At 45.2% G+C, this 26,667-nt stretch overlaps 2 protein-coding genes across 4 annotated transcripts; both read left to right on the top strand.

Annotated features, from left to right (window-relative positions):
- Positions 1-104: 104 nt before the first annotated feature.
- LOC119229350 (interleukin-1 receptor-like 2) lies at positions 105-11,466 on the top strand. 2 transcript variants are annotated; one of them, XM_062565191.1, is made up of 11 exons: positions 105-351; positions 3,449-3,659; positions 3,760-3,928; positions 4,532-4,703; positions 4,820-4,891; positions 5,473-5,599; positions 5,875-6,014; positions 6,864-7,007; positions 7,112-7,276; positions 8,095-8,274; positions 8,387-11,466. In XM_062565191.1, the coding sequence occupies exons 1-11, from the start codon at positions 297-299 to the stop codon at positions 8,617-8,619; spliced, it is 1,668 nt and encodes a 555-aa protein (XP_062421175.1). In that variant the 5' UTR covers positions 105-296; the 3' UTR covers positions 8,620-11,466. The 2 variants fall into 2 exon arrangements, with proteins under 2 accessions (XP_062421175.1, XP_037345537.2); XM_037489640.2 differs by having other exon boundaries at positions 7,109-7,276.
- A 1,172-nt stretch (positions 11,467-12,638) lies between these two features.
- Positions 12,639-21,600, top strand: il1rl1 (interleukin 1 receptor-like 1). Of its 2 annotated transcripts, none has more exons than XM_062565157.1 (12): positions 12,639-12,756; positions 15,443-15,506; positions 15,818-16,073; positions 16,158-16,347; positions 16,535-16,673; positions 16,857-16,922; positions 17,295-17,424; positions 17,631-17,779; positions 17,853-17,990; positions 18,824-18,988; positions 19,206-19,342; positions 19,851-21,600. In XM_062565157.1, the coding sequence occupies exons 2-12, from the start codon at positions 15,446-15,448 to the stop codon at positions 20,097-20,099; spliced, it is 1,680 nt and encodes a 559-aa protein (XP_062421141.1). In that variant the 5' UTR covers positions 12,639-12,756; positions 15,443-15,445; the 3' UTR covers positions 20,100-21,600. The 2 variants fall into 2 exon arrangements, with proteins under 2 accessions (XP_062421141.1, XP_062421142.1); XM_062565158.1 differs by lacking the exon at positions 12,639-12,756 and adding an exon at positions 14,708-14,762.
- Positions 21,601-26,667: the final 5,067 nt, after the last annotated feature.

The raw sequence follows: 26,667 nt of genomic DNA, 5'->3' as shown, positions 1-26,667 counted from the left end.
TAAAGTGGCCGGTGAGTGTATATATACGCATGTCTATAGGAGAGAACTAACCCTTTCAGCAGGACTTTGACCCGAGGCTTCGGTGGAACTTCCTGGGACTTTACCGGGAGTGTTTAGGCCCTGCCTTCCCTCTTGCTTTATTGAGCCGTGAAAACGACACCTCGCTAACTTCCCTTTACTGGAAGCAGAGACGTTAGGAAACGTGTCGAGCAGCCTGAGTCAGCATGAAGCCATGTCGGAGGACTCACAGGGAACTTTAATGAAAGCTAACGTGTATCCTCGCACCAACAAGGACGATGGCAGCGGGCTGGACCCTACTGCTGGCTGCTGCTGCACTCGCTGCGGCTCACGGTGAGTCTCTCTTTCTTTTATGACACGCAGTTAAATATTTGGTGACTCTTCAACTTTCTGTCTCCATAACCTTTACTAGGCAAAGGGTTAACAAGGCTTATAGGAAAGCATTGTCGGGTTAAGAGATCTGAATTACAGAGGTGAAGGAAAAGCCACTCAGATGTCACTATATATTAATAAAGAGTCTTGTGTGACACTGCTTTTCCTGTTCATAAAGACCCTCGAAAATTAATGTTTGTGTTTTAATTTTAAATATAGTCTGAAGACTTTCTGCCGGAATTAGGGCTCCAACTGGATTATTTTTTCAATAAGTGGACTAATCTAACGATTATTTACAACAGTGTCGGAGCGTGGAAACAAACACACATTCACATCCTGCTCCCTTGTTATTCCCCATGTCACCAAGATTACGCCCCTTTCTCTTGAAGGGTCCTTTTAGCAGTCTACAATGTTGGATTTTGAACTTCAAATGTATTTGAGTAACAAGTTAAGACAAATGTAATCATGATATTAGAGCTTTAATTATCACGTTGTAGGCTTTAGTATCATAGTTTGAATTATGCTACAGTAGATCTCTAGTCTTCAGAACGAACAACGAGTGACGCCGAGTGCGAAAAGTGGTCTGTGGCAGGTTCCTGTCAGAGCGGCAGATCGGGTTCCCCGGTCGTTGAGGTAGGATCCTTTTTCAGAGCGGCTCAAGCCGAGCTCAGTTGGGTATTCATGCCAAGTCCATGTAACGTAGAACGATTGTATCTTCATGACCGTGGGTGTGCCGTTAATGTTTTTTTTTTTTCTTTATTGAGAATCTGGCACATCACAGCGACCTGCAATAAATACTTAAATAAAGTGATATAAAGGTATGTCTTAATTCGACACTTTAGAAACGAAAACAAAGGGATTCTGTATTTGCTCATAAAGCCTGAAACGGGTCAATGTTTTGATAACCGAGTCGATACATAGCGTTCCCATCACCATCTGCCACCGATCACTTTTCGCTACTGAAAAAGACAAGCTACAATAATTCAACCATTTATTACATTGCATTTAGCATAATAGCGTTAGCAAGTATCCTCCATGAGACATCCTGTTCTCCATCATGTGAGTGTAAATCTTACGATAAGCTAACAAGGCTAGCGTTACTTTAGTTAACTAAACATACTCACGAGGAGAAGACGGTGGCTCCAGCACGCTGCCGTTTCAAATGTTCCTGCGTTGCCGTGGTGATGCTGCGAAACAAGGTTCTGCTGGTGCTGCGTTGTGCTGTTTGGTTTGGCTGATGACCAGACTTTTCCGGGCTCCCACGTTAAACATGATCAACTGTGTGGGATTTGCGGGCTTTTTTCGCGATCGCCACCGAGCTAAAAGCTAAAATGTCAACTACCGGTCGCGCAAAATCTAACGTGTTACCTTGAGTGCGCGGTGATATGGAACGCTCGGGTCAATGTGAACTGTACATTATCGCTGAATAATGCACCCCTCGTGACCCTCTCAACCAGGGGTGAAAGTAAGCCGGTACTGGCCGGGAAGAAATTTCGACACACGCACAGGCCCGTCACGACAAGGCAAGCAAAACAAGCAATTGCTTGGGGCGCCGAGCTGCCTTGGGGCCCCAAGACAACGACTGGTTAAGAATAAAATGCAACGACAAACTGTGTGAGCGCCCCTTTGATAGTCAATGCAGTAAAGTGCAATGACACGGTTATCGGGATCCCCCTCAAGGGGCCCCTCTCGTGAGCAAAAAACAAAACCTCATCGGTCGGCAGTCATCATGAAGCGGAATTATGCTTCAGGAAGCCAGAAAAGGAGGAAGAGAAAGGAACAGGAGGATAATAATTTATTTATGGAATTTATTTCCATAAGTGTTTTACCTTTTCTGTTCTGTTCCACTGTTCTGTTCTAACTATTCAGCTAAAAAATAAATAAATGTTGAAATCAAGTGTTTGCAATTTATTCATTATCAAAAGCAGATACAGGTGGGTTAAAGAGTGATACTAGAGTGATAAGAAGCCCTAGTGAATTCTTGATAGGTAGACTACAATACAGTAAATAAACAAACAAATAAATAATAAATAATTAGGCTAAGTGAAATATTCGCGCGCGCATTAAGCCTGTATCATAGTAGCACCAAGAAATAAAAACGACTTTCACCCCTGCTCTCAACCATCCAGAACGCTGGATTTAATGGACGATAGAGTACAGCCTCTTGTACCTTATTCCTTAAATATTAAGTGCCTTCTCTAGATACTATCTGACCAACTGTAGCTGGCAGGCCAACAGTGCTCTCGTGTTAGTTCTTTACCTACCTTAATGCACAGGTGATCACCGCCATACTTATTCCAACGGCTCCTCTTTTTCCCAGCCAGGAAGACGTTGATGCACTCGTTTGTTAAGCTAGCAGATAGCTAGTGAGCGTTAGCTAGCATGGATATCAGCACCAGCCTCCCGGTAAACGCAGAAATATCCCCAAGCTGTGTCTTCTCTCCTTGCTTCCGATTATCTAGATTAGTGGATGTCTGTTTGTTCATTTGCTTCTACTTTTTAAACCGTGCAGCCTGTATCTATCCACTAACTTAACGTATCCGTAACATTAACGTACGTCCACAGCCACTCGAGCCCGCCAAAGGAAGTTGATGTCGTGGTGCGTTCAAGTGCCACAGTAAACTATATAAACCAACGGCTACGCTTGTTAAAAGCCACGCAATGTACTGTCAAAACAACTCAAATTGATACAGTTATTTCATAATATAAACGTCTTTGCTAATGCGGAAGAAAAAAGGAAATTGTGTATAGATTTCACAATTTCCTTTTTCACAGTATATGTCAGCAATCCACTGTAATAACACCATAGAATGAAATGTTGGGAGATGTTCAAGTTTAAAACCTAAGACTCAAAACATTTCAAGCTCTCTTTGGTCACATTCTGGGGGTGTCTGCAATGTCTGATGATGAGTGGATTAAAATAAGTGGTTAAGCTTATCATAATTATACATGTATCATTCCCTCTTCTCTCACCTGTGCTTCCTCACCTGCTGCTACGATGCTAATGTTGTTAGCATTGACAGACAAACAGCTAATCTCCCCTCACTGTCCCACCCAGACCACGATGGGGAGACGGACACTTACCGCGTCAGCATCGGCCACCTCTTCCTCCTGAGCTGCCTCTCCGCGGGCAACCACGCCAACGTGACGTGGAGCAGAGGGGGGGGGCGCCACCCGAGCCTGCCCCCCGGGGTGGAGGTCAGGGAAGGAATGCTGTGGTTTCTACCAGTGCAGATGTCTCATGACGGATTCTACACCTGTGAGAAAAGGTAGTCCTTCTGGTGTTCTGCTGGAAATGTTGTATAGGTTATTCGTTATTTTTCTTTAGTAATTAGTAACTGGATAAAATCAAGCTCATCTCCTCTTCAGGGACCCCTCCGGAGCGCTGAGAGCCACGTTCAGGGTGTCGGTGTCGAGACGGATGTGCCCCGACCCGTCTGAGGACAAGTCCCTCTTCCTGGAGGTCCCTGGAAGTCTCTCCTGCAAGCAGACGGAGATCTTCAATCTGAAGCTCACCAGGAGCGTGCGCTGGATGAAGGTACCAGGTGTCAACGTGCACGAGCATAATTTCATCTCTACTCCCGGTTCCATTTGAAGGAACAACAAGTGGAAGCACAAGGAGACATAGAGCCTGGCTAGGTTACGACTAGGTTAGGTTAGACTCGATAAATGCAGCGCTGCCCTCTGCTGCTTCAGCTGACATGCGGCAGGCTGTGAGCCTCTGAGCTTCATCTGAAATCGATCTCACAAACTCAGCTTGGAACAAACTCTATTTAACACTATTTATCCTCCAATAAAGCTGTTTGATCAAACCAGAGTGTCACTTTGAAGAAGGACTTGTTGTGGGCTTTATAAATGAAAACAGGGAGTTTGGAACATGTTGTATTTTTTTAGCAACATTCAGACCTTTTTGTGCTTTATCTCCAGGAGATAAACTTACAGCCAGCAGTCTGTTAGCTTATAGCTTAGCATGCGGCGCGAGGCTAACACAGCTCCCTTGATTTAAATGGCTTGTTTGCTGCGTATTAAAAACATGCAGTTATGCACATTTATGACCCAGAAAAAAACACGTCGTGAGAGAGGTCCTCTGACCTCGACCCCCCCTTCTTGCATGAAGTCTTTGTGCTTTCGGGGACTTTAGGACTGCCGGCCCATGGAGGGAGGAGGACGCGTCACTGTGGACGATGGTGGCATCATGAGGCTCTCTGCTGCCTCTCAGGGGGATTCTGGGAATTACACCTGCCTGGTCGACGTCAACGTGGACGGCCGGACGTACTCCGCTGCACGCAGCATCTGGGTGACCGTTGACAAGGGTGTGTGTGTGTGTGTGTGTGTGTGTGTGTGTGTGTGTGTGTGTGTGTGTGTGTGTATGGGTGTTCTGTCTGATCACACTGTGATCTGACGTGTTGCACCGGTTGTGTGTTTTAAGGGATCGAAGATACGCTTGCTGTAAAGCCCGAGGTGGTGTCCCCTCAAGATCAAGTGGTGGTGGTTGAAGAAGGTAGTGACACTTTCTCACCGCTTGTGACCACTGGCGTGGTAACACACACACACACACACACACACACACAGACACACACACTCTATCTATGTCTGTCTGGTTTGAGTCATCTGCTGAGTTGGTGGTGTGTTTCTATTCCGCATTTGAACATTTGAAATGAACAGACTAGTCATTCGTTCAACATTGACCGCGGTAAAATAAGATAAATAAAAAGTCTAATTAAATTAAAAAATAAACTTATAATCAAATAAAAAAGAATCAAGTCCATTTAATAAAATAGTTTAATTCATTAAATAAATATGGTAAAATTAATTTAATTAATTAAACTTCTTTGGTTGGGGAAATCTAAATGAAATGTAATTAATTGTGAGGGGCTCTAGAAATGTGGGGGCTTGTGACATCAAGTACGAAACTTCATCAGCAGCAGTTGAGACATATTGAGTACATTGTAGGGGTACACAAAATAAATCCCATATACGATGTACTTCCTCTTAAGCCATGCTGCACATCTTCTCAGAAGTCAACGTGCACTGCTTCCCGTCAGTGATGGAGAGGGTTTCCCTGCGTGCTTCGCTCCACAGGGGCGAGGGTGGAGCTGGAGTGCTTGGCCTCCATCGGCTTCAGCGAGGACCAGGAGACGTTCATGTACTGGACGGTGAACGAGACTGACGCCGACGGGCACGAGGAACTCCGCCACTCCTGGCACTTGTGAGTTTATTCATGGTTTATTTGCTAGAAGAAAAACAAGATGAGTTTTCCGGTGAAGATGACTCAGGCGAAGATGAAGTCACCAAATCAAATTCCGATGCAAAGATTTAATGTCTGCCTCCTCTATGCTGAATCTGGCCTTTGGAGCTTTTTAAATGAAGCACAGGGAGAGAAGAGACAGCATGAAGAACACACCTTCATTTCCCTCCTGGTAGCTCGACTTGATAACTGAGGGATCGATTGATTGATTGGCTTATTGGCCCCGCCCCTTTCAGTGAACACCAGAGAGGGATGGTGTACGGCAAGTCCACTCTCTCCATCTCTAACGTCCGCCGCCACTTCCTGAATGTGCCCATTTCCTGCTGCGTGTTGAACCCGGGCGGATTCCATGAGGGCTTTGTGAGGCTTCAAGAAGGTATATCTTCATCTCCTTTTCTTCCTGCTTCTCTCCTTCTTCCATGACACACTACAGTCACCGGACATATTAAAGACAGGATCAACCCAGAGGTGTGCACGGCCGGGGAGGTACTCCCTGTGTGCTTATGACTTCAGAACTTACCAAGAGGTTCTGCTTGTTGTTGTGATACCCTGTTCGGCCACAAGAGGCTGAAGTGCACCTCGGGATGTGAGCGGGGGAAGCAACTTTATACATAGACTTTAGGCACAAGGTGTTACCAAGTTACATAAATAAAGACTTCCCTGGAAGAAAATTTTGGAAAGTTGGATTCTTGCTGGGAAGCTGGGAGCTTGACTCCCAGGAGGAAAGAAATCATCAGGAATTTACTGGGAAACCTTTTCCCTCATTTGTCCAAAAGTCATGAACACGAGAGAAAAGAGAAAAGATATTAATTACTTTACAACTACAAATCTCTGACATGAATCTCTTCATTCCATTGAATTTAAACCGACAATAGAACAGATGTTGCATATGAAAGAATAAGTTATAACTACACAAAGCACACATAATGAGTCCTCTCGTGGAAACGGCCTCCTAACCCCTACTGTGTTAATATCTAGTGGGTACATAACATGTGGTTCTCTCTCCTCACTTTCTTTTAATTATGAGGGAGAACTTGTTTGGTCAAACATCTCCCACACGCCTCAGGTCTTATTTGACCAAACAAACCCAAATAAAATGACGAGTTCTGCTGGGATTCTGAAATAAGAGAAGAGATATTAAGAGATAAGAGTCTCCACCAGACTGCTTGCTTGTGTCTGAACCAGCGTGCCTCCTCCTGCTCCTCCCCTTCCTCCTCCTCTCCAGCCGACCACAGGGCCCTCTACACCGCCGTGGCCCTCGGCCTCTCCTCCTCCTTGGCTCTCCTGCTGCTCTTCGCGGCCCTCGTCTTCTTCAGAGTGGACCTGGTGTTGGCCCACAGGAAGCTGCTGAGAACCTATTCCAAGCGAGGTGCGCTCTGCCGGGTGGAATAGTTCTGCCCGTAAATCTCTCCCTGCCCCCGTTTGCTCCACGTTTTCTATCTCTCTCTCTCTCTCTCTCTCTCTCCCCAGCAGCTCCTGATGGGAAGATTTACGACGCCTACGTCAGCTTCCTCCCCCCCGACGCCCCGAGGTCAGCTGAGACTGAGAGCCTGGCCCTGGGGGTCCTTCCTGAGGTGCTGGAGAAACAACACGGCTACTCCCTGTACATCCCGGGAAGGGACGACTGCCCCGGAGAAGGTAAAGAATGCACGTGGAACAGACCCAGTTCAGTTTTATTTCATTTTCTCACGTTACTGTAATTGCTTGGTTCCTAAGTGATGCATTCAGGGACACTTCAATGCAATATTCACTGCTTGAAATCTGCAAATTTAAAAATAAAGAAGAAGCACAGACCCAAGATGCCTCCTTCCTTACCAGTTACACATGTATTTAAAGTATTAAAGTTCTCAATGCAGTTCTGCAGGCATGTGCACAGACATGTTCTCAAAGCAAAACAAAAGGGCACCCATTGACAAAAACATTTTAAATAACAAATTAAATTAATAAATGAATATCAGGCAAAAACAGACAAAACAAGGCCGTATTATATAACCAGATAATCAACAAATATTGTAAATCCAAACTGAACAAATTAAAGGAACTTCACAGGAGCAGGAGAGGAGGGGCTCAAATGTTCTGTCAGATATCAAAACACATTTTGGGGGGAATTGATGACAAAGAGAGTCACTTTTATTCCTAAATATTGCCGAATGAAGAAAAGATTGGGCTCCAGCATTCAGGGGCAAAAGGGCAGGGGTTTGGGGGTCCATCTGTGCACGTGGCTGTAGTACTGCACCTTTCAGAGGACAACAGCATGAGAGGATGTCTTCATCATTTTAATATTGCAGCTCATTTGAGTTCACTAACTCTGTAAAGGGAGCAGATGTAGAGGCGTTGTAGTGCACGTACCTCAAGGTTGTTCAGGGATTGTATTCCTTCATTCCAACATTTCCTCTGTCCTTCACCTGAAGGTCCCGTTGTTTTTTGACTTGTTTCCTGTGTGCCGTCTCTTCCAGCGGTGCATGATGTCATCGCCGCCACGGTGCGCCGCTGCCGCAGACTGATCATCATCATATCACCTGAGACGACCCCCCCCCTCAATGGAAGAACAGAGGGCCAGCTGTGCTACGAGCAGAAGGTCGGCCTCCACGACGCGTTGACCTCTAACGACCCCCGGGTCATCCTGGTGGAAGTGGGTGAGGATGGACTCTGCTTTTATCCACAAACAAGGGGGGGGGGGGGGGGGGGCTTTTAAATGTACGTGTTTCCATATGAAGTGGACATTGACGTGGGACTCTGATCCACCAGGCGGTCCCGTGGACTACAGCCGCCTGCCCGAGTCCATGCGCTACGTCAGGAGGAGGCAAGGCGCTCTGCGGTGGAGGAGCACCCGCGGAGCCAACAGAAGCTTCTGGAAGAGTCTGCGGTACCACATGCCCTCGGTGCCCGCGGGGGGGCGACGGCCGCCGTCTGAACCGAGCCACAGGCAGGACGTCGGGCTTTTTGAAGGATCCCTCATGAGGAACTCATGCTTTGTGTGAGACGTGTTCCTGACGTGTTCCTGACCTGTTCCTGACGTGTTAGTGACGTTTTCCTGATGTGTTATTCGTCATCAGCACATTTATTCCCCTCAAACCAGCCAGGGTGAGACTGTGCTGTTCTGTTCTCTAATGCTAAGGAAAGGAGCCTCGATGCACCTGGAAAGGAGATCATTCCGTCCCACAATTGCTTGCGTCAGCAATTTTTAAATAGTGACGTATCATTGGTCCGTCCAGGAGGAATAACGATTATGACGCAGAAACACAGATCATTCATTCAAAAAAGGACCACTGCGGGGACAACCACCATCCAGTATTTATTTTGGCAGCTATTTTTGATTTAGTCTTAGTCTTTTAGACCAAAATGCATGTTAGTTTTAGTCACATTTAGTCATTTTAATCCTTCTTAGTTTTAGTCAACAAAAACTCAGAACATTTTAGTCTGGTTTTAGTCAAACTCCTTTTCTTCCCTTCTCAGGCCCAGACCCCCTGTGTTTTGTCTACAACTGCATAATAGTTTAGCTTGCAGTACTTAAGTTGTCTATTAGATATCCCTCCTAGGATAGGTCTATAGCACGGAGGGGGCCACAATGCGTTCTAACATTTGACAGAGGGGCCAGGAACAAATGGATGAAATGTTTGTGTGAGCTAATATAAATGATATGTGAAAAATCATTACATAAAAGGCTTTGGCTTTTGACAAGTAGCAAAGCATTCGTTGCCAAGGATATTTAACACATTTGCAAGAGTGTAAAGCTCCGCCGACCTCATGAGAACCAGGAACCTAAACGCAACACTTTGTTGTCTTTGTTTACTCGCAACGCTTTTGACACGACCATGACCGTTGGTTTCATGAAGGGTTTTTCACTCTTGTGTCCTCCGGGTTTTCTTCCACCTGCACTGAGCAGTTCTATCAAAAGCCTCCACCTGTCACGTGTGCTCGCGCGTTCTTTGTTGCTTAGTAACGAACGGACGGTGGCCAAACCGTCTTCTCAAGACGTGGCGTGTGAACTGGTCGAAGTGCGCGTGTCTCCAAACGCTGGCTTCCGTCACCAGAAAACGGAGCAGCCAGGTCCACATGAACATCTCTGCTGGGCGAACCACCATCAGGTAGAACCACCATCCAGTGGGGAGGGAAAGCACAAAGACTTTAGGAAAGGGTAATGTTGGTTCATGATGGCAGTAATAGTTATATGATTAATATTTAAATGAGTAATAATGATGATGATAGCAGTAGCGGTGTCTTCTGGCTTGATCGACAGATACAGTTGAGAATCGTCTGCATAACAATGGAAGTTTATGCGCTGTTTTCTGATGACGTCGCCCAACGAAGGACCGTGGTACATGTCCTGTCAAGATAGACTCATAATATCCGTGCTAACTAAATGAAAAAATTCCTTAAGCAGCTTAGTCAGAATCAGATCCAAGTAGAAGATCCAGACTTCGAAAGTTGTCAAGGTCAGTTGATCAAGTTTGATGGAAGAGAAGCCATCCAAGCGGCCATCAGGGCCCACTGCTGCACCTGTATATCATGTGAGTAACCGTTAGCAGTGTTGTGCCTGAACGCGTTCATTGAACGATAGTTCATGAACTCAATCATATTTTGGGCGAACGTGAACTGAACGTAGTGTATAAATGCCCGATGAACGTTACTGTGAACTCCTTCATTCTGGTGTCTGTGAACGGCACGTTCTTTCAGGTTAACATCGTTCAATGGGGTGCCAGATTTCTATAGAAAACACACCGTAAACGCACCTTAATAAGTAGTGGAACAAACACCCAATCTGGCAACACCAGCCTCCAGTGTTGCACCGCGCATGCGTCATCAAAAAAAAAAGACATGCATGGAGGCGACGGCTGCGTGTAGCAAAGATGGGGCGTATAATAATTGTTTTGAGTTTTATGAAGTTACTGACAAGGTCGGTGAGGATGGGAGGAATCTGACCTTTCTTTGCAAACATTTGCACCTTAATGATAACTGTCGTGTTTTAATTCCTTATTTAAAAAAGACCATTCAAGCAGCGTGTGTTTGAGAATGTACTGTAGGGGTGAACGCTGCAGCTAGTGTGGAGTGAATGGACAGCAACATTAAAGCTACAAAGGGGAAATGCTGTCCCCTCAATGCTAATGTGAACCCTGGTTGGATAAGGATTCAAAATTGGATATGAAGATTAAATCTGATGAATAGCTTCAGTGTTAAAACTCATAAAATAATTGCTGTCTGTGGTTCTATATGGGCTGTGGCAATAATTTTGAAAAATAATAGCTCACAGCAACGTATGGAAAAAAAGATTGGAACTAGTTGGAACTGTGAACATAGTTCAAATATTTTGAAGTTTGAACTATGAACGGAACTATGAACTAGTTCATGTGGAAAGTGAACTTTCCACATGAACTAGTTCACACTGACCGTTAGTTAAAAAAAGTTTAACCTTTTAAAACTGTTGTTCATGGCAGCCTGCCCATAGAGACATGTGACTTCCTGTGCGCACTGAGAAGCAGAATCACTCTGCGGAACTTTCGGTTTTCTTATCTTATGTCACGTTATCTCTCTGAACCTCAGGAATCTTGTACCTTTACACCCTCTTTGCTCATCACCCTTCTCATTTGTTTTGTAATGAATAAATATTCATTGCACCAGTTTGTTTGTTTATTGGCTTTAAAATGTTTATTGCATCAAATGACAACTTTCCTAATTCATATAAATGTTTTTTTAGCAGAGATCTTTTCCATTTGAGACACAAAGGTTTATTGTTTGTTTATAAAGGTTTTTTCAATGTAAACATGTACACAAACTGCTCCTTGATGCACATTATTCTACATTATTTTGGTTTAATCGGAAAAATGAATCATCTCTTTTCTGTGGGAAGAAGTGATATTATTTAAATTATTTATGTTCACTGCTTAAAATTGAAATGATCAAATTAATTTGAATTGCACTGAAAAAGTCCTGTGGCACAACATGATCATGGACAGATGCAGGTTCCCCCTTTGTGTGTGTTTGCAGATGCTTTAGATTAAAGAGGCCCACTGACACCAGACATCCTGTAACAAGCGTATTAATGTAACATACGTCTCACGATTTCTCATGTCCTTATGGTGTCACAAACAGACCAGCTGTTACTCATGTCCGTATACGCCTCATGACGCTTGCCCAAAGGAAGGTGAGCAAAGCTTATAGTAAACACTTCAAAATGATGCTCTGTGTGAGACGTGTTCCTGACGTTTTCCTGACGTGTTATTCGAGAGCCAGGAAACAACTCACACTCAGGTTCAGGTAGTAAAAAACTATAGGTTCAAGCAACAAGTGTTAAGTTTAGGACAGAATGCTACTTGCTGTCATGTGTGTGTTTACTAGTCAGCATCTTCACTGACCTTCCATGTGTTTACTGCTTACACTGAAACCATCTGGTGCCTCTCTGCGTCCACGAGGTTCCTCCACCCGATGATCCGCCTGGTGTGGAATGTGGTTACAGAACGGTCTGTCTAAATATCTTAATGCGTTGCTGCTGTTGGGAACCACTGGTGCCAACCAGTAGGCCTACTGGGGTGGTCCGTACTGATCACACATTTCACAAAGCTTGGTGTTAACAACACACTACACAATGTGTTTGACAGAATACATCTTCAGACAATAAACAAGTAACAAAGTACAAATGCTTCGTTACCTTACTAAAGTAGAAATGTTGAAATCTACTTCACTGGAGTATTTATTTTTCAGGCGACTTTTTACTTATACTCCTTACTTATACTCCTCGTTACTCCGTTTTCATTTTGGCTTGTTTTCATTCCAGCTTGTCATCGTTCAAAAACACTAAAAGATAAATGGCATCCGGATGGAGATAATCGGATTGTGGTTGGCTGAGAAGTATAAATATATACCATTCATCCTACTCGTTTCGGATGCAACGGAATTTTCCAGTTAACTTTGGTGAGATCATCGGCAGAAGGGAGGGACGATGCTGATTATATGTCCCATTATGTCCACACGCGCATGTGTAGAACTAATGAAAACAAGAGGACCTATGAAGCCGCAGAGGACTGATGTAAGCCGGGGGCGGGCAGAGGACTGATAAATTGGCGGGGGCGCGCAGAGGACCGGCACTTCGCTGCAGCCGCCCGGTACGCGCGCATCACGAGGTAAGCCGGTTCCTCCGAACCGTAAATATTCCCGGTGTGTTTGATTCAGCTGTATCCGGGAACGCAACCTCACTGGGCTCAACACTCGTAAGAACTTCTATGAATGATCAGAACTGTGTTCTGCACGCTGTTTGCTTATATGGTGCATTGATCTCCGTATTATCCACACAAGGCAGCCTTTGTTCTTCTGGAGCCTCACCTTGTTCGGGTATTCATTTACACCTCAGAGGAATTTTAAACCCAGGATCAAGCTCCTCTGCTCCCATTCGCCCTGTTCGGAGGCGCTTTGCGAGGAGTCAAGCAGTTGACTGGTGGACAAAGTGAAATATAACTGCAGGGATGCAACATGAACCTGTTGGTTCTTTTTGTTTGGTCATATTAAGCCAAACCATGATGCATTTTTGTAGTTCTGCAGTGTTAGTTTGATCTGTTCCGTTGATTCCGCGGTCCCCCCCGAAGGCCTTCTGAGGCTGCAGGGTGAAGACATTCAGCGGAGTGAACCGTAAGAGGCGGCAGTTGTGCAAACCTGTTTCCAGATCTGATAAACATGTTTTTCTGGCTAATCAGGAGAGGAACTCTAAGTGGGCGATAAGATCCTTGTGGCTGCATGCATGTGCAACCTGCTGCACGCTCGTCGTCCACACACTCCTTCGTCATTCATCCAAGTGTTCACATGTAGATTGTGGTTCTTAGTTTATAATGTAATCTGTAACACATTCATTCCTTTGACCATTCAATTGAGTGAAGCCGCCCCCCCCTCAATCTTAACCACAAGACTCTCCTCCTGTTGTCCTTCACCAGCCCGTCTATCTGGTGTGTCGATGCTGGACTAAGTCTGGTCTGCTGACCCTCCTGTTCTCCTCCTATCTGCATACACACACATGAGACCGTTGTCCTACAGCTGGTGTCTCTACACTATCTTGTCCTAAACCCCAGTGGCACGATGACTCGTGTCTTCTCATATCTTTGTGCCCTTACCCAGTTGGCGTCTCACTATTTCGGTCTATGGGCCTCCGGTTAGCTTCTCCCTTCCCTCTTTTGAATTGTAACTCATCTGCAGGGATATATTAATATAGTTATATCTCTAAAACTGACTAGAACATGAATATATGTTGGACAATAAGAAACATTTTCCCTCATCAACCTCAAAATGTTAGAAAGAAAAAATGAATGTGTAAAGAAGTCAGCATTGACGATATGGACGTATACACATGACGATAACATGTATATATTTCTTCATTCTGACGCTCATGCAGTTTAAAGCGATCTGTAATCTGACTTTCTGCTGCCAGTCACGCCGCTTGAGTCTTACTTGACTACTTTATACTACTTATATGATGATAGTGTCGGCCCAAGTAGGCGTGTATTGGCTGGCACCCACAGGTGCACCAGATGAGGACTAATGAGCCCATAACATCCGGCTTGATAAACCAGGAAATGACCTCGGAAATTGTTTGAGTTTCATGTTGCCGTCGCTGGTTGGCACGCTATTCGAGGCTGCCGGGCTATACATTGGGCATTAGGAGGTAAGCGTTTAGGCTTAGTTGGTTTTTTACTATTTCTGATTAGCTACGGTATGCCGTGCATGTTACGCCCTGTGTTTTGTTATTAGTAGGCATACAGCTCACTAGTGTGTGTCTTACTCCTCATAGCCCTTGGTTTGTCTGACTGTGGTGGCGCGAGACCCATAGACGCACATGTAAGGTCTTTTCACGGGAGTTAACAAAGGACGACCAGGTAGGCAATTCAGGCATGGTTTTAAGTGCAGTCACCTTGGCAAAGCGACTGTGACGTGGGCCATATTATTAGTTGGTCAGATCACTATACGTGTAATGTAATCATACTGCCCTATTTTAATTAGTTAATTTTTATTCTTGTTATTCTCAATTTTGTGAGTAGTAGAGGAATGATGTACGGGGAAAATGTGCAATATCTGCTAATATGAACAATTTGTGTTATAGATCTGCCAACGATCATCGTTCGTAGCCGGACCACTGTTTTCCTCGGTTCGTTTTGTTTCTTTTCTCTTCGGCATACTAAGCAGTTAAAGCCACGTGTTTTGTACTGTTGTCTGTTCTCCTTGTGGGCCCAACTCTGGTATAGCTCTACTGCAAGAATATAGCGGGCATTTCTCTGCCCTTGCAACGCTTACAGTGTAAACATCCTTAATGATTGAGTTTTGATATAATTTGTTTCTTTTTTTTTTTGATTTTGCTTTATGTCATCGTGTGACCTAATTTAGGTGTTTTAACGTTTGCAGTGTTCATTAGCATGTGCATGAGTATATCAGAAGTCACGCATGGCTGATTTGTCCGTTGTAAATTCAGCAGTACAACCAATTACTTGGGTGGGTTCTCTGTGCCTATGTTATGTGTTTACTCATTGTGTTTCCTAGTATTTTGTCATGATGTATAGTAAATTAATTGATCTATGCTTTGTTACCCCTGCCAAGTACAAGCAAAGAGACTGAATAAACTATTGACTGCCTGTAACTGCTTCTGGTTTTATCCATTTACTTTGGGTAACTTGCAATATGGAACTACATGGTGGCTAGTACCAAGTTGTACTTTGTCACATACTACTACTTGACTATTTTATTTATGAAACTTTATTTCAAGGGGGGGGGGGTGGTGCTGTTGATTATCAAAAAGAAGCAGAAAGCCTAAATGTTCGCTCTCTCCTTCAGACAATGGATGCCTCCCGACTTGTGCTTCTCGTCTTCGTGGTGGGGGCTGCGTCTAAGCCTTCAGGTATGCGTTAGGATGGAGGAGAGTGGATTTGAACACGTGCTTCCGTAGTTATTCTGTATGTCTGGTTCTGTTTAAAGACCTCCACAAACCAAGGGGATGATTAAGGGAAGGTTGTGTCTTATTTTACTGATACGTGACATTATTTTAAGGTCATTGAGAGGTCTGTTGACTAAGTAAACCTAAAAAGCGGATGTTTATCTTGAAAAGATACTTGTAAAAACAGTGGGTGTGGGTGTGTGGGTGTTTGTAATGAAAGCGGTTTTGGTCTAGCTTGCATAAGACTAACCCCCACCCCCCTCCCACATGCTCAGGGTCGGCCATCCAGTGCCTTGTTGAGGATGAGGAGACGTACTCCCTCTCTGAAGGGGAGGCGTTGTACTTTGTGCCCTACTTGCTAAAATACCCTCAAGTCCCTCAAGAACAGAATATCACCTGGACCAGGAAGACCAGCAACAATGAGGAAGAGGAGGATATCCCTACCGAGGAAAACCAGAGCTTGTACAGCGACGGCAAGGCGCTCTTCCTCTTCAGCGCCCGGCTGAATGACTCAGGCTTGTACACCGCCATGTGAGGACACTTTCTCTGCAGCGCATTCCTCCCCCTGAGCCCGTCCCCTGGTCATGGCCATGATTGTGATCCCTTGTTTTGCAGGAATAGCGGTTCATGCGGACATTGTTTCTTGTATGTTGTGAAAATTACGGTTTTCAAAAAGAGCAATGAGACGGTCAAAGAGCTCTTCTACGGATCAATAGGGAACTCTAATGTCAACAAAGAAATCAAGTGTCCAGAGCCGGTCCAATTCACCTGTGACCAACTGAGAGGCAACTTAAGCTGGTGGAAGGTACGTGTTGAGACTACCTCTTTGTGGGTTTAGTCAATGAAACCTCACTGTTAGATTCACTTTAAGCCTACATTTGGTACTGTCCCGTCTTACCGATCAAATAAATCAGCGTACTTCCTTAGGTTTTCACGTCGAAGTGGTTCGCCTTTCACGTGACTTTTGATCCTTCCCTTGCTTCCTCCTGCAGGATTTCAAGTCCATGAAAGGCGAACACCGTGACCACCTGTGGACCACAGCAGACGAGGGCGTGTTCACGTGCGTCTGTAGCTGGACGCACGGCGGCGTGGAGTACCAGTCGCTGGGCTTCATGAGGCTACAGCGTACTGGTGAGGGAGCCTTTTGGCCTTTTCATGCATCCTGACTGATGAGCAAAAGCAAGTATGTGTTTCCCCAGCTGTGACCGCACAGGTATAAAGGTAGAAGAATACTTAGAGCTTCAGTGGTCACGTCGTACAAAGTGTTCTCTGCTGAGTAAAACCTGCACCAACAACAACTTCTGATCGCTTCAGAACCGAAACAGCACCGAAACCCAGAGATCATCGATCCAGCCAACGAGCAGCAGTTTGCTGAGGAAGGTAAGAGAGAAAAGCGCACCTACCTACAAGATGTTGGTTTTTGCTTTTTAGCGGTTGAAATGTGCTGTATTTTTGTTAAATCAAAGACAAGTTATTGGCTCTTGTGCAACACACCAAAAGGTACCTTTTAAGGTTTGTTAAGTTTGGAAACTTGATTATTCTAGAGAGGAACACGAGCAGAGTTCATGCATACACCTTTTAGCAAACTCTCCATCAATGATACGGCCATTTTAGTGGATGTTATACATGTATACATGTAATATTGTGGTCTGTTTATTCATCTGCAGACAACTTAAGATGAGATTTAAAAACAGAACCTGGTATTTTTCTATAGCCCAGACATGTTCATCAGTGAAATGACCTCTGCACCAGGTGTTGGGATCAAGCTGAAATGCTCCGTTCTCTGTGGGACGAACGTGAACCATTGTGACTGCATAGCGAGCTGGCATCCTGGAGGCGTCTCTCCGTCCCGGGTCGCCGAATACGATCAGAACACGAAAACGTGAGCATCTCCAAAAGCAAAAACAAATCACCGTAATATTATCTATTTCATTATTAAACAGGTACGGTGTAACATGGGTTTTTAGCATGTTAGCATGCTAATTCTTGCTAATTATCCTTAAATAAAGTACAGCTGATGCTGAATAAAATTATTTTAGCATCGCAGCCTATTTACCAGTGACCGGACCGAGCTCTGCTCCTGTTCAGATTCACGCAGGACTCTGCGAACAACACCATCTCCACTGCCGTCCTGATCATCGACAAAGTGTCCGCTGAGGACTTCAATGCTGTGTTTGAGTGCAGAGGAGCCGCCCTGTTCAAAACGGCAAAGGCCACTTTGACCCTGAAGCAAAGAGGTAGGTATGAGCTTGGTTGAATGAGCTCTCGTCCATCGAGGTCATTGACGGTCTTTGGGGGTTTGTCTTCCAGAGTCCGTGATCCCGCTGGTGGTCATGGGGGTGTGCGTGTTGTTCCTCTTCGTCTTTGCCGCCGCGTTGGTCAAGTGGTTTGCCCTCGACCTCGCTCTCTTCTTCAGACCTTGTTTCCAGTGTAGCCGTTGGAACAAAGGTAAGGAAGATCATTTTACAAATCCCAGGTGGCTTTAGAAGTCAACGTAGGAGGAATTTAGTTCTCCCTCTAAAAAGCCAGCATTTTGCGTACTTGTACGCTGACTGTTAACTACCTGCCTCCAGTCTCTATGCTAAGCTATAATCTATTCGCATACTTCCAAGGGGAAATGTTCATGTTTAAAACATTAAAGTTGGTTAGGTCTTTACTTGAGGGACCATTTGTTGTTATTGGCTTCATTCGAACCAGAGAGGAGGAGCGGCTGATCTCCATCCTCAACTAGGCCTTCAAAGTCCGCCATCAACCATGAATCATTTACAACAACAGTAAAACTATTTCATCATTAGGTCCAAAGTGGAGACGTATAGTCAGTTTCATGACAGAGAAGCAGGGGCAGATGTGTGTAATTAATTAATTCAGAGCAATATAGCGTGGGAGGCCAAATAAAACCGTTAAAAAAGGAATAGGTAAAGCCTCAGAACAGGCAGTTTGACAACGAATAGAAACTTCTGGATGACCTCCGTCTGAAAATAAAGGAAATAATGACAGGCGTCTTTGGCAAGAAGACAGAGTTGGAGTAGATGTGAAGAAAGAGGAGAGAAACCTGCATGTCAACTTTGTTCTGTTCTGCAAGGAGGGGCTGCACCGCTCCTCTGAGGATGAGCTCCTTTCAGAGGAATAATCAATCAATCAATTAACTTAGTCAATGAACTCCATCTCCAATCTGTATCCCTCCCAACAACTGCGTGAGCCGACAGGCATCGTCCGCGTGAGTCAGAGAGTTTGGTCGCCAAGGAGAAATTATTTGATAAAATGAGGTAATCCTTTTCCAGATGGGAGAATGTTTGACGCCTACGTGGTCTACCAGGCGCAGAGCCAGGACAAGGTCACCGAAGACACACTCACACAGTTCATCGCCAAGATTCTGCCCTCCGTCCTGGAGGAAAAGTGCGGGTATCGACTCTTCATCCACGGGAGGGATGACATACCTGGGGAAGGTCCTTATTTTATTTTTTTTGAACTCAAATACAGATACAACCATTGGAAGCAATGACTCACTTACTCATTACGATCCTTTTGGTACTACTCGTACCACTTTTTTCCTTTTAACCCAATAGTTTAGTGGAAATCTCTAGTGGAAAATAAAAATAGCTAACTTTAAGGGGGGGGGGGATCCCTTACTTTGTCAAACTCTGGTAACGTCCCACTCCCCAGACCGCCTGGAGGTGGTGGAGGACCGCATGAAGCAGAGCAGGAGGCTGATGGTCATCCTTCCCCCGGGTTCAGAATCAGAGTCGAAGAGGCCGGACCGGCATGCCGTCTCTGCGGTGATCGGAGGCTATGACTGGCAGGTAGGAGCCTCACAGCTGGAAGCCTTTATTTTGGCTGTATTTATCACTTTTATGTACAAAGTCTTGAGTTGTAACAGGAATCCGAAACAGCGTTTTCCTGCATGTGGTCTCCTCTCTCTCTTCACTGATTTCAAGTATTTTTGTAACTATATGTACAAACCCGAGTAAGAATTTGAACCCCTCCCGATTTTGCAAGTTTGGCTACTTGCAAAGAAATTTGTGATCTATATCTATAATGGTAGGTGTATTTTAACTGAGAAACAGAATATCAAAAAAATCCAGAAAACTGCCTTTTATATCATTTATGACTTTTGTAACTCATTCAACCGAGGAGGCCGTGGCTCCTGTCTGCTTATTTCTAGAAGTTAGCACATTAGTTTATAAACAAGCTAAAACTTTTGAGTTCAAGACAAAATAATATTAGCAAGTGTAATCCAACCGTTATCAGTAGACAACTGAAGGTACGCAGCTCCTGCAGGAAAACATAAATGTCTTGATGGTTCTCCAGGTGGGGCTCCACCACGCGCTGCTGCAGAGAGAAATGAGTGTGATTCTGATCCAGCTGGGGGACGTGGGACCACAAGGATACTCGCACCTTCCCGCCGGCCTGCAGCACCTGATTCTTAAAAGCGCCCCCATCAGGTGGCGCGAGGACGTGCCGGAGGCCGACTCCCGGAACTCCCACTTTTGGAAGAGGGTGAGATACCTGATGCCAGCCACACCTGCAAAACGATGTCCACCATCCGATATGATTTGAACCCTGGTGGTTCCCTCTGGCCTTCCTGGAGTGATGCAAGAGGAGCATGTGCAAAGAGGCAGCTGACAAGTCAATGTTTCTTTTTTTAAATTCCGCTAATACAGTTGTTTATTTACTATGGATCAAAAAGTGTAAGACTATAATTATAATTAATGGGAGAAGCTTGTGTAGCTGCCATCAGACAAAGACATTTTCTTTAAAATGGGCTTTTAGAGATGCAAGACCTTTAGAGATGTAAGGCCTTTAGAGATATATGAATGAAAGAATGAATTTATTCACACACACAATACCACATGAAACATAATACAGCTGGGGGGGTACAAGATTAATTGGGGAGGGTGAATGGGTCCCCCAAAGAAGCTAAAGAGAAGCTTATGGGTGGCGGCCCATGATTCAATTAAAAGTGGTAGCACAAAACTGTAAAGTACACAATTACCAAAAATAATAATGTTGACGAGAGAAACACCAGTACTTACAAAACATGACATACACATACAATCATACATCCGAGTAGTCCATGAAAAAACAGTTTTATATTAGATGTAGGTTGATAAGAAATATTTTTTTAGTTGTCTTTTAAAGTTGGAGATATAAGTCAACACCTTGAGGCCATTATGGGATGCGTTTAGCTCAGTCAGTCTTAGTAACTCAAGACGGTGGAGGTTTAGTGGGGGAATTTATCTCTGACCAGGACTGAGCCCGTATGACTTTTTCTTTTGCAAGGATATACGTTTTTTGAGATGGCTGGTGAAAGTGTTGTGACACCCTGACGCAATAGTTAAGGTGTGGTTCGAAGAGAGTTTTATATAAAGTGAGGAGTGCAGACCGAGGTAGAAAATGTCTGATCTTATAAAACAAGCCAACATACTTAGACAATTTATTTACAAGATAGTCAATATGACATTTAAAGCTAAGAGTCGTCAATGCATACATGCATGAATACACTCTTTTTATCTCCTGGAAAGAAGTGATATTGGCCGATAATTGTTCATATTATTTCTGTCACCCGATTAAAAAATTTGAATTATTTTAGCAGTTTTTGTAATTTTTGGCAATGTAGATGTAGGGCCTTTGGAGATGTAAGGCCTTTAGAGATGTAATGCATTTAGAGATGTAGGGCCTTTAGAGATGTAAGGCCTTAAAGATGTAAGGTCTTTAGAGATGTAGGGCCTTTGGAGATGTAAGGCCTTTAGAGATGTAATGCATTTAGAGATGTAAGGCCTTTGGAGATGTAAGGACCTGCTGCAGGTGAGGAGGGCAAGGAGAACCTTTATTGTAAAATATGTTACTGAGGAAGTGCTGCAACTGCTAGAGATCTATTTACTCTACTGAAAAACCGATAAAAGAAATATATTTTTTTATTCTGTGTCGCTTGTTATTTCTCAAAATACTCCTTCTGGTCAAATAGAAATAAAATAAAATTATAACCCAATACCTGTAAATGTTTGAATGTATATCTGCTTTTTTTTCTAAATAAAAGAAATTGATTAGAAAAATGCCACAAACATTTTGCTTTTGGTTAATTGTGTGAGTTTTTATGAAAAGTGTCTGTGCAGCTGTTACTTTTCTATCGGCAGAACAATCAAACAGGAATAATATACTTGATGGAGGATAAACGGAAATTTACTGTTTCTGAAGCGTTTTACTGAATTAACTGTTGTTGCAGCTTTTGTCCACAGAGGGGCATATTTCTCTTTCCCATTGGACAGGTAATTTACTTGAAACCATTGCCATGTGACAGAGCATTTCTCCAACTATTCATTTTAATTTTTCCAGACCGAAGATATGTGAGTCCCTCATTGTGTCACAGATTTTTCACGAAGGGCAACATCTGCATTAGAATTCACTTTAGACACTTTATCTAAAATGACATAATATTAAATAAAACTATGTAGATAAATAAAAAGTAGATGTAAATAAGATAAGGTAGAACAAAACAAGATAAAACAGGTTCAGTAAAGATGTTTAAAAATGCCAGAAAATATTAAGAGACAACGTCCTCTGTTAGTCCGTGTCCCCATGTGCCCCCTCACCTCCACAGCCAGTGTGTCTGTGTGTGTGTGTGTAGATGTGGTGTGTCAGCAGAAGCGGCACGCTCCCATTGAAAAGGAAGGGGGGCGGTGGGGGGGGTTGGGTGGATGACGTTTGGCCCGGCAGCTGGGAGCTGCTCCGTCTCTTTTGTTCTTCTCTGACCCCCGCTGACCCGGCACTCGCCCCGGTGTCACACACATACATACACACACACACACACACACGCATGGACGCACGAACACATACACACACACACCTAAATTCCCAGCTCCCTGATTAAGTCGTGACAGATCGTCCCACAGGGCCTAATGAACACAGCGTGTGTGTGTGTGTGTGAAAGCAGCCATGTGTCCGACTGTGTGCAGGTGTGTCTGTGTGTGTGTCTCTGTGTGCTCCTGCTGGTCAATGTGTTGATGTGATACTGGAGACTAAATAGTTTCATCCCTGTCAAACGCATGGTGTTGATTCTGCAGGTTTCAAATGTGAAAGGATGATTTTCTTTAGCGATGAAGTGAGTTCTTGGTGAGAACTCGGCCTGTCAAATTAGAGAAAGATGTCCTTTGTCTCGCTCTGTTCGTCCATTTATTTAATATGATTTAAAGCCGAGTTGATCCACTTTTCACTGCGATCACTAACCGTTCCCCTTGGTTCCTCTCTGAAGATTCCAGAGATGCTGTCGCGTTGCCGCGGAGGTTTGATTGGCCTGAGTTATGTGCTAAATCTCTGCAATGTGTCCAGCTTTGTGAGGCTGCTGAGTCACTCCATCTCCATTACAGCCAAGGAGAGCAGTGCCAACAGCAGGTGGGGAGTGTGTGCGTGTCTGTGTGTGCGCACATGTTGTCATGCTGCCTCCATAAGTGGCCCAGAGGGCACTAGGCCTTAGGCCAACCTTTTGTGTCTTCAAAGTCCTGGGTGACCCTGACCCCTCCCCCTCCACACACACACAAACACACACAAACACACATACACGGCACCACATGGTGTGTGTGTGACAGCAGCTGGACTGCTTCTTCCTCTCCCAGTATCCTCCTACTGGGCCTTGTTAAGGGGCCAGACTGATCCCTGGTGCACGGGATCACTGACCCCCTCTCATCCACCCCCCGCCTCAATTATCCCCACACCTCCTCTACACCTCGTTCTCCACCTTCTCCACACCTCCTCTACACCTCGTACTCCACCTTCTCCACACCTCCTCTAGACCTCGTTCTCCACACCTTCTCCACACCTCGTTCTCCACCTTCTCCACACCTCCTCTACACCTTGTTCTCCACCTTCTCCACACCTCCTCTACACCCCGTTCTCCACACCTCCTCTACACCTCGTTCTCCACCTTCTCCACACCTCCTCTACACCCCGTTCTCCACCTTCTCCACACCTCCTCTACACCTTGTTTTCCACCTTCTCCACACCTCCTCTACACCTCGTTCTCCACCTTCTCCACACCTCCTCTACACCCCGTTCTCCACCTTCTCCACACCTCCTCTACACCTTGTTTTCCACCTTCTCCACACCTCCTCTACACCTCGTTCTCCACCTTCTCCACACCTCTTCTACACATTGTTTTCCACCTTCTCCACACCTCCTCTACACCCCGTTCTCCACCTTCTCCACACCTCCTCTACACCTCGTTCTACTCCTTCTCCACACCTCCTCTAGACCTCGTTCTCCACACCTTCTCTACACCTCGTTCTCCACCTTCTCTACACCTCCTCTTCCTTCCACTCCACAGATGTGTCACGTGACTCTGGATGGTTTCAGTTTGTGTGAAAAGTTGAAACTAACCTAAAACACAGTGTTGTTGTGTCTACACAGGAACACGTAACAATGTAACAATTTAATGTAACACCGTAATGTAAAATAACGTAAAAACCTAAGACATAGACATACAAACACGTTTTCTGGGGCTACATCCATACAAAATGAAGTAACTTCATTAAAACCAAAAGAATTCACTTTAATTGCATTAATTACTCTGAATTCCAAAGCACCTCCAGACCTGTTCCTCTTTTTTTTGAGGCAGAAAAAGCACACGTCAAAACTACCCCGATTCATCTGAGGGCAAACGGCTGAGGGGAGCGGGACACCTGTTCGTTCTGCATCTCCAGGCAGATGGTCCACATGGCTCCTGCTCCCAGAGGGGGAAACCTGTCAGCTGAGCCCCAATTAAGGAGTCACTGCAAGTCACAGGGCCGGGTGTGGGGTGGTGGAAGGGGGGGGGGGGCTTTGGCGTGTTGGCTGAAATGAATCCAGAAACTAATAATAATAACAAATAAAGTGGCTCTTACACTGAAAAGGACATGGTGTTCTCCTGATTTGCATGTTTGATGCGCTCACAGTTGAGCGGCTGAGTTCTGAACATATTGAAGTTTGTTGAGGAGTTACAGTTAAATTCGGTCTTATGTTCAAAAGTGGCTTTTCACAGAACAAACCAGTGCTTTAGTTTGGCTTAGGTTGATCCATAGGAATATATTTGGCTCCTAGAAAATGTTTAATTATAAAGGAAAGAAGTAAACTTTGCTAATGTCAAATTTCATCCAAACACAAGCTGCAAGTTTCCAAAACTTCTTAAAATCTTATTTTAAGATTCCGATATTTTGCTCTTGAATATATTAATAGCCGTCTTTTAGTGACCTCTGGCTTGATGAACAGCTGTGTGGCTGCATCAACGCGTCTCTGCTCAGGGGGAAATCATCATTCTGTGACAAAATAATAAACCTCTTTTCTGAAGGTGAAATGGCCTTGTAACTGGACCTGTTTAAGTCCAGCCTAACAGGCGCCAGTCTTTGTTGTCCGAGCTCCTTTGAGCTTATAAGTAAAACCCTTCCACACAATCTGAGGCCTTTGAAAAGACGCGGCCATCTTGACAAACCAATAAAGCCTTTTTTTGCGTCTCTTCTCCTTTTCTGGCTCTTGTTAGTTTGAAGGCTTTTTCCTCCTTTATCAGAGCTTCTTTCCCACCTGCTAACTTTCCGTCAGACATATGTACACACACACACACACACACACACACACACACACACACATACACACACACACACACACACACTACTTTCTACATGATTCCTCTCATTGTCTAAGTCGAGTCGATCCCCCCATCGGGGGAAACAAAGAGGTGGAGGGCGGCAACCTTCCCAGTGGGCCAGGTGTTCCGCACGGCTCGATTCTAGGTCTTGCTTTCCTTGTTTTTTTTTTGTCTTTCTCCTAGTGTAACTCAGTGAGTGTGTGTGTCTGGGGGGTGTGCGTCCGTCCGTGTGTGTGTGTGGAAGGGCCCTGCGCATGGTGACTGTGTGTGCAGCTGCCCGTCGAGGGTCCTCCTTTGTGTCCCCCTCCCCACCATTGTCGACTCACGCCTTCTCGTCCATTCATGGCTCAAGCCTGGCGTATGGGCTGCTGCTGTGTGTGTGTGTGTGTGTGTGTGTTTGTGGTTCTGTGTGTGTGGCTGAGGGTGGGGGGGAGTCAGGGGGGGTGTAAATATCCTGGCTTTTCTTCGCGTCCCTTCCCATTGGCGGAGAGGCGGGTGATCGGTGCAGGATAAGCTTTCGGTGGAAACGGGAAAGTGAGACATTTTTCCGATCCCTGCGCTGGTATTGGCCAGGAGGCCGACTGGCTGTGTGAGGGAAGAGGAGGGGGAGGAGGAGGAGGAGGAAGAAGAAGGTAGAAGCCTCATGCTCCATCTGTTGTCAGTCCCACGTCCAAACCCGTAGCCTCAACACCGCTCCTCCACCAAAACAAGACCAACTGGAAGGGATTGCTGCTGAACTCAGGCAGGAGGCTCACTTTGGATTCACAGCTTTACCTTCTCCACGTCTCCAGAGTAGACCGGATACCGGACACTGGACACTGGATTTTCTTTGCCATAAAAAGGAATTTTGCCATCCGTCCCAGCTTAACGTACCAGCGCCTCTACTTGGAAGTTGCTCCATGAAGTTTGTCTGACTCGGTGCAGCTGGAATGTCCAAAGGCAGCGTTTCAGGAGGCACGTTGAAGAAGTCTCTTCGGTTTCCTCATATCCGCTGCCTGGCTGCTTCTCTAGGAGCTGTGTGGTAAGTGTCCCCTGGGTGGGGAGGGAGGAGAGGAGGGGGGGGGGGAGCTTCTATGTTAAAGAAAATAGAAAACATCATCTCCCTGACTGTGCTGCCTGTACTTTGCCGATGCCGCTTACGAAGTCGCAATGATTGCCCTCTTCTGACGTAGTGGAGATAAAGTTCATTGGTTGAAGGTTGAAGAAGGGCTTCCTGACAGACTAGTTTGTTGTTGCTAACAGCCGCGTGCGTCCGTCCTTCCACTTCCTGTGTCAAACCTCATCAAGGGTCGGACTTGTTGTCATGAAACCAGTGTGATTTTGTAGGAAGGCGTGTTCTGGTGCAGGCGTACAGCGCGCTGGGACCAATAGATCGGAGTGTGGAGGTTTACAACCCACGGCTTTCCGGGGAATTCCTTTGGGTTCCCTCCCCCCCCCCCCCCCCCCCCGCCCCGTCTGAGGAACAGTTTGACCACACTTGCATGCCTCCAGAACCAAGAAGAGAATATAGTGATG

The sequence above is a fragment of the Pungitius pungitius genome, chromosome 10, assembly GCF_949316345.1.
Source record: "Pungitius pungitius chromosome 10, fPunPun2.1, whole genome shotgun sequence".
NCBI lineage: Eukaryota > Metazoa > Chordata > Actinopteri > Perciformes > Gasterosteidae > Pungitius > Pungitius pungitius.
This window is presented reverse-complemented; position numbering and strand designations above follow the sequence as displayed.

What these genes read in the sequence shown, in the direction of transcription:
- LOC119229350 (XM_037489640.2), top strand. Translation starts at nt 297, where the DNA reads ATGGCAGCGGGCTGGACCCTACTGCTGGCTGCTGCTGCACTCGCTGCG. An exon ending in TTCTACACCTGTGAGAAAAG is followed by an intron (nt 3,660 to 3,759) that starts GTAGTCCTTCTG and finishes TCTCCTCTTCAG; the next exon opens with GGACCCCTCCGGAGCGCTGA. An exon ending in GGAGCGTGCGCTGGATGAAG is followed by an intron (nt 3,929 to 4,531) that starts GTACCAGGTGTC and finishes CGGGGACTTTAG; the next exon opens with GACTGCCGGCCCATGGAGGG.
- il1rl1 (XM_062565157.1), top strand. Translation starts at nt 15,446, where the DNA reads ATGGATGCCTCCCGACTTGTGCTTCTCGTCTTCGTGGTGGGGGCTGCG. An exon ending in GCAGCAGTTTGCTGAGGAAG is followed by an intron (nt 16,923 to 17,294) that starts GTAAGAGAGAAA and finishes CCTCTGCACCAG; the next exon opens with GTGTTGGGATCAAGCTGAAA. An exon ending in GTGTAGCCGTTGGAACAAAG is followed by an intron (nt 17,991 to 18,823) that starts GTAAGGAAGATC and finishes ATCCTTTTCCAG; the next exon opens with ATGGGAGAATGTTTGACGCC.